A 17119-nucleotide genomic window follows, 5' to 3' on the forward strand; every position below is an offset into this window, starting at 1 on the left:
AATTACTGCAAATGTCCTTTATCACCATCTGAGTTATCGGAGAAAATACTGAAGGTGAGTACTGCAGGTAGCCCTCTCCTGTTCAAATACATGTGTGTTTATGTGTCAGTGAAGAGCTTGGGCTGAGTTTCAGGGTGTGAGCAAACAGATGTTAGCAGATTAGCAACCTCACCTGTGCCCAGCTGCCCTCCTCATTCTCCTGAGTGGCAGCACGGTAGAGACAATACACAAGGTTAGAGACACATATAACACACTCAGAAACACACACAAACAAAGCTTTTCTATGAGCTTTTTCTCTGCAGTTAACCTTCAATGACATATCAACTGTAATTAGATACATAAAAAGACAATCATCATCAATCAGTTCAGATCACATGATTACAGGCTGCACATGACATCCACATGCAAGTCCTAGCACAAGCACAAAAAAAATGTGTTAGTGTGTGATGTAGTGGGTATTTAAAGGGGTCTTCCGGGAGTGGACATATGTGTGTCGCGGTGGGGACAGTGTCGGTGTGTGAGAGTTGTTTGGTGGGTAGGGGAGAGGGTGGGGAGCACCCATATGGTACTGACCGCTTTAGTGGAGGAAGCCAGGTTCTCCATCTCTTCATGAGTCACCCACACATTTCCGGAGGACTGCTCAGAGGACGACAACACACACACGAGCACCCACGCACACATACAGAAGCACACCCAGTGGTATATTTTCACACATAACAACCCCACGCACACACAAAGACACAGACACAGACAAACATTGTGTTGAGTGACGCCAAGGAAGGGAGTGTATTTCAGGCAGGTAGCTCGTAGCTATATATGGCACTATTTATGTGTTGTTTTTACACAGAACCTCATGCATTTACAGCAGCAGAAAAGAACACGTCAACCAAGCTGAAGTCATGATGCAAGCCTTTACTGTGGTCCAAACATAATAACAATAAAAAACAAGAGTGATGAGTCATCACCTGAGAGTGTGGGGTGAAGGTCAAGACTAAAGAGGTTTTGACTGTAGTTCATTTTTGTGTAGGGTAATGTGTTCAAGTTCACAGTCCTGGGTGAAGATTTTGTGCAGTCATTTATTGATCTATTATTTGTGCATGGACATTTACATGAATGTGTCTTTGTGTTTACCGTTCTGGAAGTGAGCGGTGCGGAGGGGCTTGTGAGGGAGACCATCTCCTGGATAGCCAAGCGGAGTTTGAGTCGGTGCAGAGGGTTACTGATGCCGATCTCCCTCTGGATCTCTGTGTCTGACAGAGCCGACATGATGGCTCCACTCTTCACGTTGGCACGACAGGCTGCCACATACCACGCCGGCATACCCACCCACAGCTGGTGAGAGTCATCAAGATATTAAACGTCAACGACATTGTCGCCGTAAAAGGTCCGATAGAAGGGAAAGGGAGTGCAGATCAGGCTGCGATAGCAAGTTTAGTATTTGATATCACCATGTATGATGTAACACCAGCATCGCATAAAGACAGCAAGACAGATATAGGTTTTATACAGATTTCTTTTAGGTAGATTGATGGAATACCTCTAGCCAGGAGACAACAGTAGGGCCATCCCACTGGGCAAACGGCAGACCTCTTTTCCTGGCATCTTCCAGAAGCTCATGTCTAAAATTAAAAACCGTGCCGTAAGAAGAAAAAAACAGGCCTGGTGAATAATTTCTATAACAAGAAAGGATGCTTTTACTTTTTCTTCATCCTGCGATCCCTCTCGGCCTGGGTGCCCAGTTTTCCCAGAGTCATAGTGTCACCAATGCCCATGTCAAAGTCTGAAATACAGCACAACAGTGTTTATTTCTATCTCTGTAGATCACACAGTCTTTGCAACAGTGTGGGACAACTAAATGTACCTGATAATGCAGGTAAAGGCTGCCCATCCCTGATCAAAGTCTGTTCCAGTCGACCCTTTTCCTTCTTCCCAAACAACCGGCCGATAGATGACTTGATTCCTTTCTTTTGCTTTCTGCAGCCAATTACAGCAAAAAAGACAAATTGTGGCACACAAAAATATACAGTCTGATATTGTCTTGTTAGAGAGGTAAGCAATTATTTTGGTGTTAGAGTAAGTCTGTGACTCATTCTCTTTCCTTGTCCCATCCATGCTGTCATTGTGCATTCATGTGAAGAGTTCAACATATTAAGGACCATTCAAGACTTGTTAGTGGATAGTTGACCAGCTGACTTATCATCTCTACTACTTTGGGTATATGTGTATGTGTATGTGTGTGTGTGTGTGTGTGTGTGTGTGTGTGTGTGTGTGTGTGTGTATGTGTATGTGTATGTGTATGTGTATGTGTATGTGTGTGTGTGTGTGTGTGTGTGTGTGTGTGTGTGTGTGTGTGTGTGTGTGTGCATGCATGTGTTTTTACCCTCGTCCATCCTCCAGACTGCCTGTGAACTGAGCGAAATTGGTTTCCAGCCGTAAACTGCGAGGGGAGGAAGGAGGCGACGTCTCACACTTGATGGTGGCTTTGTCCACTTCCACAGGTGACTGGAAGAGTCACAAAACCAACTCAACTCAGTCACGAAAGCCACAGTGGGACAGGAGAGCTGTACAATTGATTTGTGTTTGTAAACTTACTGCAACTTTCCTGCGGTGTTTCCTCAAGTCGCTTGGCTATTAGACAAACAAAATAAGTCACAGTTACAAAAGAAGCCATGCACATTTTCATGTTTCCTACTGATTTTTTACTGCCTTTTTTGTGTGTCCAGACCAGAGTCATGATGCCTAGATGGTGGCTGGCGTTGCGTGAATGGTGTTTAGGTGTTGAGTGGCCGCTGGTGGGCGGGGAGGAGGAGGATGCCAGGGACTGGGCGGTGGCGGAGGTGGGCAGGGCGCGGGGTCGAAGTGTCACGTTGAGGCCGTCCATGCTGCCGCTGTTCACGCGAGACTCAATCTCATCAGAACGCAGATCTGCTGACTCTCTCTCCACCTGGATCATCCTGCACACAAACACACACACACATACACCATATAATACTGAGCCTCTGAACTGCTTACAATGATGTGTGTGTAAAGAGCTTTTCTCCCAGTAGGGATTCTGTTTTTAAATTTTGAAATATTTTAAAAAGTTGAAAATTGGATTAAATAACATGCAATCCTGGAGAAACTGGTTACTAAAAATTGCATTTTTATTACCTTGAGGGAATCTGGCTCATAATTAACAACTATTTTGCATTTTCTCTCCAGAAGCATATTCTGAGTTGTCAAAGATGATCTTGTTTACTGTGAACTGCATTAAATAGCATCCTCTTCACCAGAAAAACAGAACAGAAATGAAGTTCTCTATCTACATGTTATCATTTCTCAATCCAATTCCACTATCAGATTTTGGTGCAACCTGTCTAGCCACAAGCCTTCATGTACCGCATTAACAAGATGTAGTAGCAGCACCTCTACTCTCTGCAGTATCTTTAATATAGTTAATTTTCTCGCAATTATTTGTTGCATTATCTTTAACAGTTTGTTCTCTCCTTATCTGTATCTTGTTCCTCGCTGCTGCACTGACCCAATTTCCCCATGGGGATCATGAAACTGTCATGTGCTGTAATCTAATGTGCCTGTGATTTGTCACCTTATCTCTTCATTGATAGCGTCAAGCTGCTCCTGCAGCATGAGAGCGAGAGTCTGAGCGTCTGATTGGCCACTGGGGGAAAGCAGCGTTGAGCTAACATCGTCATCCAGGTCTGACTCTGCCTCGATGTCGCTGCCGAGCAGGTGGCTGACGCTCCCACGCAGTGATGGGTAGTCCTGTTCGAACATCGCACATACCTGGTAACAACAGATGCAGCTTTCACATCATGTAGAATAAAATGCACACTTTTTATTCCTTTTTTTGATCATAAATTAATGCACCTATAGAATACACTACATGGGTGAATCTTGATTGTATGTATACATGTAAAAAATACAATTTGACATTTATAGAGTAGTTTGTATGTGGCCAGTTATGAGAAGAAATGGATGAACAGGGAACTTACATCAGACAGCATGTCCATTTCAGCAGGTGAAAGAGAGACAGAGACAGAGAAGTTAGTAGAGAATGGTGAGTTAGGCATGAAGATCGATGCATGAAACCCACTGGGCCTCATCGTACAACAGCCAAGCACTGACACGTATTAGCAAAGCAAACATGAACAAAAAAATTGATAAGGAGCTGTATTTGGTTAGAAGAAAGCTGACACGTGATCTTCTGATCTGTAAATTGGCAAGCCTGCTTAGTGTGTGTGTATGTGAGGAATTGTGTGAGTATTTTGGCCTGATAAAGACATTATTAGCACCTTGTTTGGGTCATCTCGTAGCGCTGAGAGTCTGCCCTTTTGTGCCCGCCTGATCACAGTTGTGCTGTAGTGGCCATCTTGGCCCTCCACCACAGAGTAGCGAAGGTCGCTGGAGCTACCCAGGTGAGACCTGAGATTACATACAAACAACAGAGCACCATCATCAAAAATGTATGTAGTGTAGTGTTATGTTAGAGTATGAATTCCAGTAGATCAAGGAAAATGTGTGGTGGATGTGAATGTTGTACCGAGGGTGAGTTCCATCTCCAAACGCCCCACTGCGGCGTTTCAAATGGTCAATCTCATTTCTCAGCTTCTCAATCTCTCCAATCAGCCGTTCCTGTGGGAGAGAGGGGATGATGGGTAGTGATGAAACATGTATTCAGATCTGTCACTTAAGTGAAAGCAGCACTACCACACTTCATTACATGTTAAAGTGAAGAGTAAAAGTAAAATGCCAGGATTCCAAATGTTACTTAAGTGAATGTATATAACTATTACCAGTAAAATGTACTTAAGCATAAGTAGAAGTTGGCCACTGTAATATTAGTTAATTATTATTTATGTATCAATGGAGTAGTTTTACATTTTGGGAAATACACTTAAAGGCTTGAATGAGAAGTACTGCTGTTCTGTATGAAGCTACAGCCAGCTGCCAGTTAGCTCAGCTTAGCACAAAGGGGAAACAGCTAGCCTGTCTCTGTCCAAAGGTAACAAACAAATTATATCTTGTTTGTTTAAACAAGATATAGGAAGAGATATGCACTGGACTGGGAGACTCTTGACAGAGGCAATGACCTGCTAGGTGAGACTCACGTGACCAAAGGGGATAGACTACTGGCTGTGTGAGCTATTAATGTAATTAATGTAGCAAGGCCAATAACACACTCTGTTTGTTAAAATACAACTCTCTGAAACATAGCAACAACTACAAACTACAAAGTATCATAAAATGTAATATCCATGTAAAGATATTAGTTACATTCCATCAGTGATTATGGGGTTTGTCATCTGGGAGTGAGGACACTGCAGTATTTTCTGTGGTTATGCGTTTGAATTAATGTTTACTGACCCTGGTGTGGTGAAATTCTTCAAGCTGTTTCTGGCAGTTCTCGAGGTCTTGAATGAGGGAGTTCTGGACAAAAAAGTCAGAAGACCGTGTCAAAACAAATCTGTGCTCTGAGTAGAACATGTGTTGTGCTGTATATTAATTTGTTTTGTGAAGCAATATCAGCTGCTGCTAAGATGATTGTGTGTGTACAGGCCTTGCCTTGTCCTCCAGTGCAGCCATGCGTTCTTTCAAATGGAGCTGCAGTCTTTCATTGGACTCAGTGAGCAGACGATCCACGGTGTCAGATAAACGCTTGTTGTGCTCCTCATTCATTTTCTCCCTCTGACGAGCCTGATGAGCAGAGAGGGAACCAGACAGGGAGAAATGACATAATCAAATTTTCTGTGTGAAACAGACTCCATTTATGTGTATTTACGTATGCAGCTAATCAAGTATCTCTGCATGGATTAAAGGATGAAGTGTGTAATTAGCCCAAGATCACCAGCTGCCAGATATATAGTAGGTCTTCTGAGCCAACAATGGATCTCACAGCCAGAATGATTTAATTACAGTCATTTACGTGGTGATGAATAAAGGGTTAAAAGCCTTCTCTTTAATGGTAAGGGCTGTGCTTATGTATGCTACAGTCATTTCATTAAAGTGAATTACAGTAATACAGATACACACAAACACACATCTGCATCCTCAGAGAGCTCCTCCGACTAAATATAGTCATGAAATTGCACAGAGAGAGAGAGAAATTAGCCTTGCGTGAATTATTCAGTCTAAAGATAGCAGCCAATCAGTCTTTTAGCGATGGGGGAGAGAGAATGTGTTGCATGAAGATATGTGGATTTGGTTCAAATTCATGCAACAATGCACCGGGAAAAAGGAAGTGTGTGTGTCCTGTGTTTTGTGTATGTACAGTATGTGTATGCATGAGGGAGCACAGAGCCAAGAGTTGAGGCGTCCAATTAATGTGAAGCTTCAGCCCGCACACACACACACACACACACACACACACACACACACACACACACACACACACACACACACACACACACACACACACACACACACACACACACACACACACACACACACACACACATCACAGTGAGAGGTCAGAGAGACCCTGCAGGGCTGGTGCACACACACACACACACACACCCTTCCCAGCTCTTGGTTCTTCTCCTCCAGTTGTGACTCCAGCTGTCTGAGCCGCTCCTCCACGTTGCCATGACGTTCTTCAGCCTGCAGGGGGAGACACTTATATAAGTACAACTGCCTCCATAAGTTCTGTAACTATACAGTATGTCTGTCTGTTTCTATATAACTATAATTTTATTCTTGACTGTGATTTCAACAAAGTGCGTGTCTGTGTGTGTGTGTTACCTTGGAGAGCGCTGCCACTCTCTGTGCTAGTTCAGCCTCCACCTCTGGCAGAGTCTCAGCCTTCCTCATGGTCTGAGCCAGCCTCTGCTCTGCCATCTCCAGCATCTCCTGCAGCTGGCGCACCTTCTCCTCACTCTGACACACGCACACGCACACGCACACACACACACACACACACACACACACACACACACACACACACACACACACACACACACACACACACACACACATGCAATGAAAGCAGAGTGACATTGGTGCGATCAGCCAGAAGCAAGGATACGACACAGGGGCACAAATGGAGGATGTTCTTGTTGCTTGCTGGTATTCCCCATGTAGAGATGAACTAAGATTCACCTTGAACTACACATGAACCTTTGAGGAGGATGTTTCTAGTTCTCACTCAGTCCATTGAAAATTCTTTGTCGTCTTAAATACGCTGAAATAAAACCCACTTCCTTACTTTTCTCAGTTTACTATCTTGGCTTTACTGTGGTTACCAAGGTTGAGGCAGGACATATGAAAATGTTGCAAGAGAGAAAGAGAGAGCACATTGGCCTGAATCCATAACTCATGTCACCTTCAATCACCTTCATCAAGATACGTGTGCCATTTTTAGTGTCACTCAACAACGCATTAGGATTGTAACACTGAGGGAAGCCTAAACATCCCGAATAATGATATAGCACATTTATAAATAACGATTTAGTCATTAGTGTCAGGTTTCATTGCCTGATTGGTGACAAAGCAGTTCACTTTGTTGTTGTGTTTGTTTGTTTTTTCCAACTCTATGCTAAATTCAGCTTAGTTAAAATTAACAGGGGTTGACATTAAGCGAGGCAGCCATCATTAATTTCTAGTTACCCTTTTTAAACAATTATCATGAAATAATTTGAATAATAATAATGGCTCATTATGTTCATTGCTATGTTTTAAACCTTGTATGGCTAGTGTTGTTTTGTGTATGTTACCTGTCGATGCAGGGAGTCCTTGGTGGCCAGTTCATTCTCTAATTTGTCGTTGAGGTCGTGGATGTGTGTGGTTTCCCGCTGTGCAGCTAGGTAGCGTTTCTCTAGCGTTGTTATCCTCTCTTCCATATCCTCTCTCTGTGGGTGCAGAGAAACATCAACAACAGGAAAAGTGTGTGAAAAGAAGAAAAGCATACACCAATTTCAATTCAATTCAATTCAATACAATTTTATTCCAGATCGTACTCTTTAATTTGATTTAAAGAAACCCAACATTCCCCCATGAGCAAGCACCAATGTGCCTTATGAGGTCAAAAGCCAGAACCTAAGAGTGTTGATGGATTTATGATCATTTAAAAAATACTATCTTAGGTATGGCAATCAGAGGTGTATTTTTTATTAATATACAAAACTACAACTTACATCTACTACAGAATTACGGCAAAATGTTACTTTTTTATAAAGTTTTTTTTTTTACTTAAAAAGCTTTTCTTGCCTGCTGCTTAGCTTCCCGCTGTGCTGGCTTCCACCAGAAGCACATTTATCTTTACTCCATCCTTGACTCTTACCTCTCTCTGTTCCCTCTGTTGTTTGATTGACAGCTCCTCACTGCGACTCAGTTCTCTGCGTGTATTTGTAAGTTCAGCCTCAAGCTCAGCCATGCGGGAGTTAAGAGTGGCAGAGTGCTCGCGGCTCTGGGCCAGTTCCTTATTGGTCCTGTCCAGCAGCTCCTGGAGCTCAGACACACGGCTGCTGTCATCATGGGCGTCTATTGAGCCGTTGGGCAGTCTCTGTAAAGTGGACACACACAATTAATGGATATATAGATACATTCTTATAAAAGAAACCTATCTAAGGTACCTAGATTTTACACGTACAAATGTACATGCTATGGTTGGAAGGTGATGAGAGTTGGTGGAAAGCTAATAAAGTTGGATGACCTAGATAAGAAAGTGGTGGGGTTTTTTGCATTTAGGGATGGATTGTGTGAAGTTAGGCTGCCATGTTGTTGTTTTGATGTTGTTTCTCTTCTCTTCACGGCTCAAAGTGAAGTTAATTCCAGGGCCTTAATTAAACAAACCTTCAGAGACACATATTCAGAAAGTCAAAGCAGTGGGCAGCCAAAGTTAGTAGGACCCCCCTCCATTCCTTCATGCCTTCTCATGAACACCTTACATAGATATATACACACACACGAACACTGGGGGAAATAGATTTAAATGGTCTGCAACTGTGTAGTACATGCACCTGGTGATTTGCAATTGTGCATGATTCCAGTTTAGACATAGAAAACTCTCATTAGCTAACCCTAACCCCTATCTGACTGACAAAATGTAGCAATCATCGGGTACGACATGGCTGTTAGCTCTTATTGGTTTGGGAGATCAGAATAAAAACATCCCCTAAATGGTGCTGGTTATTACATCATGAGGACGGTGACTGTCGGTGGAGCAGTGGGGGAACATGGATAGATATCCTAACAGAGAGTGTTTGCACAGTTTTCACTTTGCACTTTTCCTCTTAACGCTCTTTAGCCTCTCTTGGTCTTTTCCCTCTCGCTCTCTGTGGCCTTTTTCTTTTTGATAAAATCATCCTTCTGCTTTCATCCTCTCTTAATGGTAACTTATTGATTTTTCAAGATTAATTATTCCTTTAATAACAATATATTGACACTTTTTTCCCCTTCAAGAATAAAATAAATGGATCTTGAACTGTTTCTCCTTGGAGGAGGGGAGTTCCATCAAGATACAAACAGTCTCTGCTGTTTAATCACTGGGAGGTTTGCTACTCCCTGCAGACAGACCCAGACACCGTTACATAATATGCGCTCATCTCACAGCCGGCCTTAAACCAGGGAGGACAGACCTCAAACAGAGAGCAAGAGCAGCTAACACATTACAACTATCAGAAAGGAAGAGAAGGATTTACCTGCTGTGCATACTGTATGTGTGTTTGAGCAAATGTTTTAATGTGTGGAAGACAGAAAGGAGATGCAAAGACTGACAGCCACACACACACTATGTGTACTATAGGCAGACATAAAATAAAGCACAGAGCAGAAAAACAATCACACAGCCAGGAAGACCTTCCATGTAGGTTTGGATCCATCTGTTCGCTCCACTGAGTCACCGTCCTTCCTTTGTTTCACCATGTTCAACTGCAGTGTAGATTAAAAGAAAAAAAAACAAAAAACAAAACCAAAACAGAGCATGAAAAACTCACACATTTACTATGTTCTCTTTTCTCTTAGTGAATCTAAGAACAAAACTCAGCCTCCCAAAGGGAAGCCTATCTCTCAGGCTGCCAGCCGGCTTCAGACATCCTGCTTGCCCATATTTTACATAACAAAAATATGAATTATACTCAGAATAAAGGAGAGGGATGGTTTGCTTCTGTAAGGGTCTGCTCCTCTCATAAAACTGCGTGATCAGTGAAACTTAACAAGCTTGAAATTTTATATAACCTCCTGGGATTTTTCTTTTTCTGAGCCAGCTGTAAATATTTAGCACCATTTTATCTTTAGAATCATTTCTTTAATGACATTTTTAAATAGATGAAGGTGAATTTGTACATGCCAGTACACGTGTGCAAGTGTGTGTGTGTGTGTGTGTGTGTGTGTGTGTGTGAACAGAGGGGCTAAGAAGACAGAGCCTCTCACCCAGTGTGACACTTGAAGCGTATATCAGATTAGACTGGAGGCTTCAACAGATGTTTGCTAGGGACTGAACAGATGTTTCACTTACAAATAATCACACATAGGAGCACGTGCACACACACACACACACACACACACACACACACACACACACACACACACACACACACACACACACACACACACACACACACACACACACACACACACACACACATTCTTACACCTCACCTCTTGTGTGCTAGCTGCTAGCTGTCCCTCCAGGGTGGTCACCCTCTCCAGAGCCACCCGGAGCCTCTCACGCACCTGACAAACACAACAAGAGCACAGAGAAAAAAATTAGGACACATCTAAATGGAGGCACAACCCCGGTGTGAACTTTTAAGAGTATGGATAATTTTAAGAGTAAAAAAATGTATTTAATTATTTCTAATATCTTCTGTTATAAAAAATATTACATCATATATATATATATATATATATTTTTAATTTGTTCTTGTTCCTACCTAATTTGCTGTTGGTTTTGTTTGCTGTTAATGAAAACTCAACACTCTTTCTCTTTGTTTCATACTAAATACAACTTTCATTATTCAGGGTGCATAAAGCCTTTAAGCTTAAAATACTAAGTACTGAGGGTCATTAATAGAAGCTTAAAGAATATGGCTGGCTATTTTCTATATTTTTCTTGTTGTAAACCTCTTGACTTTGTACTATATTGTAAATTTCTCAAAGAACTTAAGTACAGTCAGAGAGGTTGTGATATTGTTTACGCTCCCCCCTGCTGGTTAATGTACATCTATTCTAAATTTAATGAGTGTTCTGTGCTCTTTCCCATTCAGGAGTACCTGGTCTGGCCTGATTGGGGAAAATCTGAATAGAGGGAGCTTGACTCCTTGTCTCTTTCCTCCTGGCTCAGCATCAGCACTCTGAAATGTGACCAGTTTGAGTTAGTTCCTTTCTTTTGTTAGTTCTTTGTTAAAATGGGTCTAGTATTCCTGTGTTCAAGGCTTTGTTTCTGTTTGGTTTCTGTCTGTTTGATTTAGTCTAAATGTTGGTTCAGGTTAAAACACATTTGACCACCCCTTGTGGGGTTGTACTAGGTGGCTTCCCTTCATTTTTAATTTTTTGCCAAAAATAAGTAAAGAAAATAAAAATAATATTTTTTTTCTGCTACTCCTTGACTATTTGAATTATGTTACTGAGTGCTCTTACAAAGAGCATTTCTGGGGGTTGTAACAGGTATGTAGCACAAGGTAGCACAGCACTGTAATAGAACAGATCCCTCATATGTGCAGTGGCATCTGCCTTATAAGACAACACACCCAGATACTGAAAATGTGATTGCTGTTATTAGTTTTTGGAGTTATTCCTAAGGTTTTTGGACAACAACAGAGGTTAATATATCAGGCTGTGGATACAGGCACAACACTTTAAATTAGGACCAATTTCATTGTTGGTTTGGCTACAGATGGGATTTGATGACAATAAGAAAAATACAGCAAATCTCTGATGAGAAGAGAGAATAAGCAGCAAACTAGAAGAAGGCAATTTCTGAATAAATGGTGATGTGAATTCTGGTTGTTGAAAAACTGATGCTAAACTGAATTGCTGACTTTAATTTGGATGAAGAAGCAGCTGAAGGAGTATGAGTTGGACACAAAAACGTGTTGAATATTTTCAAAAAGCTTGAATGGGATTCAAAAGTTGAATAAAACTCCAAAAGTATGATAGATGAGGAACATTTCAAGGTTTGAAATTAGTCAGCAAACAACCTCTTATAACTCAAAAACAAAAAATCTTTTAGACTTTTAGATAGCACTCTCTGGCCTTCTAGGTGTTTTATTCCTATTTCAATTGAAATAATAATGGATTAGAGAGGACAATTTTGTCTAAATTTTGATGTAAAAATTGTGTTTGTGAAGAAGAATAATTGCTGAAAGTCTTGTGACTCCATTTAAAGCTTGAATTAAGTTTTGACATGAATGTATATAGGATTTGGAAAAGGGTGAAGATTATTTACTTAATGTGTACAAAATTGTTGAAAAAGGCTTAATATTTTAAAAAGTACAAACTGTAGAAAAAAGAAAAGTCATAACATAAATGAAAGTCGTAAAGTTACCATGTAAGGCAATTTATTTGTTAGAACAGACCACAGCCCTTATGTGTGTATATACATTTGCGTGTGTCCACCTTTTCATCCAGAGCCTTGTGGTGCTCAAATAGTGACTTCAGGGCTTTGAGGACCTCCACCTCGCTGGAGACTCCAGATGGTGGGGGTGCCTGTCTCTTCACCACTGTCATCCTCAGACTGCGTTCGTGACGAGACACCAGACACTCCAGGTGCTCCAACAGCAGCTACAGCACACACACACACACACACACATACACACACACACACACACACACACACACACACACACACACACACACACACACACACACACACACACACACACACACACACACACACACACACACACACACAAGCATGCATGCATTCACAACGGGAGAGAGTACTCATTTCCAGCAGAGAAACATTGTTTGTTTTCATCAGCATCAGCATACACTTGCTCTCGCATGTGCACAAACAAACACACACACACACACACACACACACACACACACACACACACACACACACACACACACACACACACACACACACACACACACACACACACACACACACACACACACACACACACACACACACACACACACACACACACACTGACACACATACCCTGGTGTTGTTCCTTTCAGCTTTCAGCTCAGATATTTCCTCCTCTTTCTCCAGCAGCTGCTCCTGGCATATGTTGAGCTCCTTTGTCAGGGTGGCAAACTCCTACACAACACACACAAAACACCAATACAGAGGTTATTACTGTATCACTGAAAGTGAGAAAGTGAGTACATATCTCATGCAGCAAACACACCTGGGTGTGGCCAACCAGTTTTTGCAATTTTGGCAACCAGGAGCACAAGCATACTCCGAGCACTGAGCAGCACACATTGTAGGAGAAATACTTGATCAGCAGGTGAAGTTTGGGCAGTATTAAATCATGGGCAGTCCAGTTCAGCTTCAGCAAAGAAAACTAGATGCTGTCTAGGAAATGCTTTCTGTGCACCTGCGATAAGAGGTTGTCAGAGCTGGTGGAAATTACAACACATTTCCATGACAAACTAGAGGCCAAAATTGCACTTTCTGATCAACATAAACACAATAATCTGCCCATCTTAGTGCCACCTCTGGGACTTCTTTAAGCCTTACATATATTGCAGCAAGCTCAACAGGAAGAGATATATATGGTTTACAAATTATATGTTAAGGTTTAAAAGAATGTTTAAACATACAGTATACTTTGAGGGTCAGATTAATGCTGCTTTCATTATATTGTTCAAAAACAAGCAGTTAAGTTGCTGTGTGCAAACAATAAGAACTGTGCCGTCTTATTATCTTTAACAAGCAATCACATCGAAGACAAGCAACAATGATGGTAGGACTCAAATTAAGACCAGATTATTTGAAATACATTTTTGTATTTCACTTGAGAGCTATTTGATTTATTGCTCATTCGTGACACTCCTCAATGTTGACAGACATCTATGCACTTCACTGAAGCTTTTAAGCACTTGCAGCACTCCAGACACTCCTTGTACAGCAGCCACATTTGAAAAGCTTGACCGATGAATGGCTTGAAGTCAGACCACAATGGTTTCTGATGGGTTGGGATCCATGTGTTTGAAGCAATTTTCAGTGTAACATTCAGTGACTTTGTGCAAACTGGTGGCACAGCACAGCAACCGATGCACCTCTAAGATGTTATTGATCTTGTGGACAATAACATACTAACATGGAGTAATTTTGACAACAAGGTGACATCAAATAGCTGTGTGGAGGCATGAATACATCATGCCTGGAAGCATTCCAGAGCAAGGACTTCCTGAGATTTGAATGTTGAACTATTCTTTAAAGCTCAACAAGACAAAAATGTGTCTGCTATGGAAAAACTGCTCTTCAGTACATACTTTCACATCTCCTGTATCTCGTGTCGAGTGTGCAGCGCGTTACTTCATGTTAATCTATTGCAGCTTCTCCCAGATGATTCAAGATAGCAACGACACCAAGTATTGCAAATGTGATGGACATTTAATTCTCCTTTTGGAGCACTTAAAAGTTGGCTCTAACTTTAATAGTGTGGGAGAAGGACACTGTGATGCGACTGCAGCGCTAACCTGCCACGTGTTTGGTTTTTTACAGTTTTTAAACTTTCATCGTTTTTTACCTATCAGTTTGTCATTTTGGAGAAACCTAGTACTTTAAAAATCATAGCTGTAAAATGTGTGTGAAGACATTATAACATATTACTGTGCAATACACTGTTATAATAGTTGGCTACAATCCAAGTATACCATTAGGATTACAGTCAGACTCTAATACAGTTTTATACTCCATGAAGAAGTGCAGGTGATCCTTAAGATTGTGTGCATAATTACAGTTTAAATAGGAGAGTATTTTAATATGTTGTCATTGTATTATTAACTTCTCTGTGACTGACAGTATCCTGCACATGATTGCTTAAACTGGATATCTGATCCTACCCACCCAGATGTAAGGAAATATTAATAAAAACATTTTTTAAAATCCTCATGGACACTGCATTGTCAGATGTCTTTTGCTGAAAATGATACATGATTTCACCTTTTCTGGTATGGGATTATAAAGCCTCCACATCCTGCCCTGCTCAGATAAATCATAGCAGGGTCAATTGATCTCACACAAGTCTCTTCAGATCAGTGGGAGAAAAGGTGAAATGTCAGAGCCTGCTCTTGTACTTCTAGTATTTCAGTATGCGTCTATAATGTCTCTTTACTGGACCCAAGTGCAGTGAAAACACACCACTTCTGACTTCCAAAACTTTATATTTATTTTCTTTTTTCAGGCCAACAGAAAACAAGAAACCCTAACCCCAACCCTATACTGCCAGAATGGGCGGGTACACTAACTGGACAGGTCACAGACAAATGCATTAAGCTGACGAAACAAGGTATGGTGAGCTTAGCCGATTAGCCTGATCAGTCAAAGCAAACTACTGGCCATCATGTTTGAGGAAAGCCCAGGACAGTCTTCATGTCAGAGGGCTGGCCCTATACTTAATCCACTTGCCCATTTGATTTTCTGTTTTGTCTGCAATTGACTTGATTGACACAAGATGATAAGCCAACATTATCGCAGTTAGAGTATACACCAGAGAATGAGCCAGTGACACGCAGAGTTTCTGCTGGATGTTCATGTTTGAATATTTTTTGTGGTTTGATCACACTGCAGCAGATATTGGGTATCTATTTATTTACTGGAGTGTGTATTCACCTGTGTGTACACATGAGAATATAGGGTTCTGTTTTTTGTGACTGTCTGCATGTTGTTTGAACATCTCTTGGTGCTTTGTTGGCATTTCCTGTAAGCCTGGCTTTATTCCAAACCAATACCCAGAGGCTTACGCTTACTCTGCTTGTTTCAAACACACACATGATTTTAAAGTCCTGGTGCTCACTGCAGCCGTGACACTGCAGTCTCATTCTCATGTTTCAGAGAAATTGGGCATAACTAAGAGATGCTTCTTTAAAGTTCAGATGTGGAATATTCCATGTTGTAGCTGTTAAACTATAGCAACAAGACATTAGCTCATAGGATAGTGACACACCTGTCTTTTGTCTGGGTGTATGCAAGGCAGGTGTGACTGGACAAGTATGAACTACGAAGAGTATGTACCTCAGATATCTGAGCTCTTGAAGTGAATAATATTTTTTTTTGTTAGAATCTCAATTGTGAACAGAAATTTTACAGATTTTAAATAAGGTTAAACATTGAAGAGGTTCATAACAGCAGTAGTTGATTGAACAGTAGGAACAACAAACAGCTAGTTATCCTTACCAGGCTCCATCCTTCCAGTTTGCTTTGCACATCATATCTCTGCTCTTCCCCACAGCAAATAATGCTGTATCACACCTCCATGAACCTGGAGTGTAAAGCCCTGCGTGATATTTATCGAGCAGAAACACCAGTCTAGCAGCATAAATGCATCTAAGCTGGCCCTGTGCTTTTAATGTTTATCCTGTAAACCTCACTGTACTGGCCTGTATTGTTTTACTTTACTCCATCATACAGATGAGATATAAAAACATTACAATCAAGTGGGACTGGCAAAACACTCAAAGACTTGCTGAGCTGGGTTGTCAATAATAATCATCTAAGGGATTTAGATCTGAGAAAAACACAAACACACACAAACTCTTAGATTCCAGGATTTCTGTTGTCGCTGCACGTCACGCTGCAATCGAGAGAGAAGACGGTGGAGTGAGAGGGAGCGACTGAGGAGGGAAGAAAGATCGAGGGAGCAAAGGGAGGAAAGGAAGGAAAGGAGAAAATGGGTCAGCTTGTTTGATTTACTTTCCCTTATTCCACTGGGGCGCACGGTCCATCAATAGACAGGAGCTCAACCCAAATCCACCAACAGATGTTAAAGCTCACTGTCTCTTTCAATCATGGTAAAAAGGCTCAACAGGCCACTTCTTGTGCTCCCTAGCTCATCCCTCTGCCTTTTAGGAGTTCTCTACATCTCCCCATGAACTGCTTCGGTACTCAAAAAACAAAAAAAATCGGAGAAACATGTGGTGACAAATAATAATTGATAAAAATATGAAAAGTGTTAGGTAACAGAACAGACAAGTGTAAAATATAACAGCACATCACTGT

The 17119-nt window shown here is 41.4% G+C and overlaps 1 protein-coding gene across 1 annotated transcript in view; it reads right to left on the minus strand.

The window, feature by feature from the left end:
- Positions 1–17119, minus strand: part of ppfia4 (PTPRF interacting protein alpha 4) — a 52636-nt gene that overhangs the window by 5277 nt on the left and 30240 nt on the right. The window contains exons 2-22 of the mRNA XM_062442871.1: positions 13106–13207; positions 12553–12717; positions 10594–10668; positions 8258–8497; positions 7710–7838; positions 6739–6873; positions 6514–6597; positions 5563–5694; positions 5365–5427; positions 4541–4632; positions 4293–4422; positions 3587–3762; positions 2726–2954; positions 2593–2628; positions 2381–2502; positions 1862–1974; positions 1699–1780; positions 1538–1619; positions 1132–1332; positions 574–636; positions 173–199 (exon numbers count right to left, since the gene is read on the minus strand). Coding sequence (XP_062298855.1) covers positions 173–199; positions 574–636; positions 1132–1332; positions 1538–1619; positions 1699–1780; positions 1862–1974; positions 2381–2502; positions 2593–2628; positions 2726–2954; positions 3587–3762; positions 4293–4422; positions 4541–4632; positions 5365–5427; positions 5563–5694; positions 6514–6597; positions 6739–6873; positions 7710–7838; positions 8258–8497; positions 10594–10668; positions 12553–12717; positions 13106–13207 — 2478 coding nt within the window. The remainder of the gene's footprint in view (positions 1–172; positions 200–573; positions 637–1131; positions 1333–1537; positions 1620–1698; positions 1781–1861; positions 1975–2380; positions 2503–2592; positions 2629–2725; positions 2955–3586; positions 3763–4292; positions 4423–4540; positions 4633–5364; positions 5428–5562; positions 5695–6513; positions 6598–6738; positions 6874–7709; positions 7839–8257; positions 8498–10593; positions 10669–12552; positions 12718–13105; positions 13208–17119) is intronic.

The sequence above is a fragment of the Scomber scombrus genome, chromosome 3 (assembly GCF_963691925.1).
Source record: "Scomber scombrus chromosome 3, fScoSco1.1, whole genome shotgun sequence".
Classification (NCBI taxonomy): Eukaryota; Metazoa; Chordata; class Actinopteri; order Scombriformes; family Scombridae; genus Scomber; species Scomber scombrus.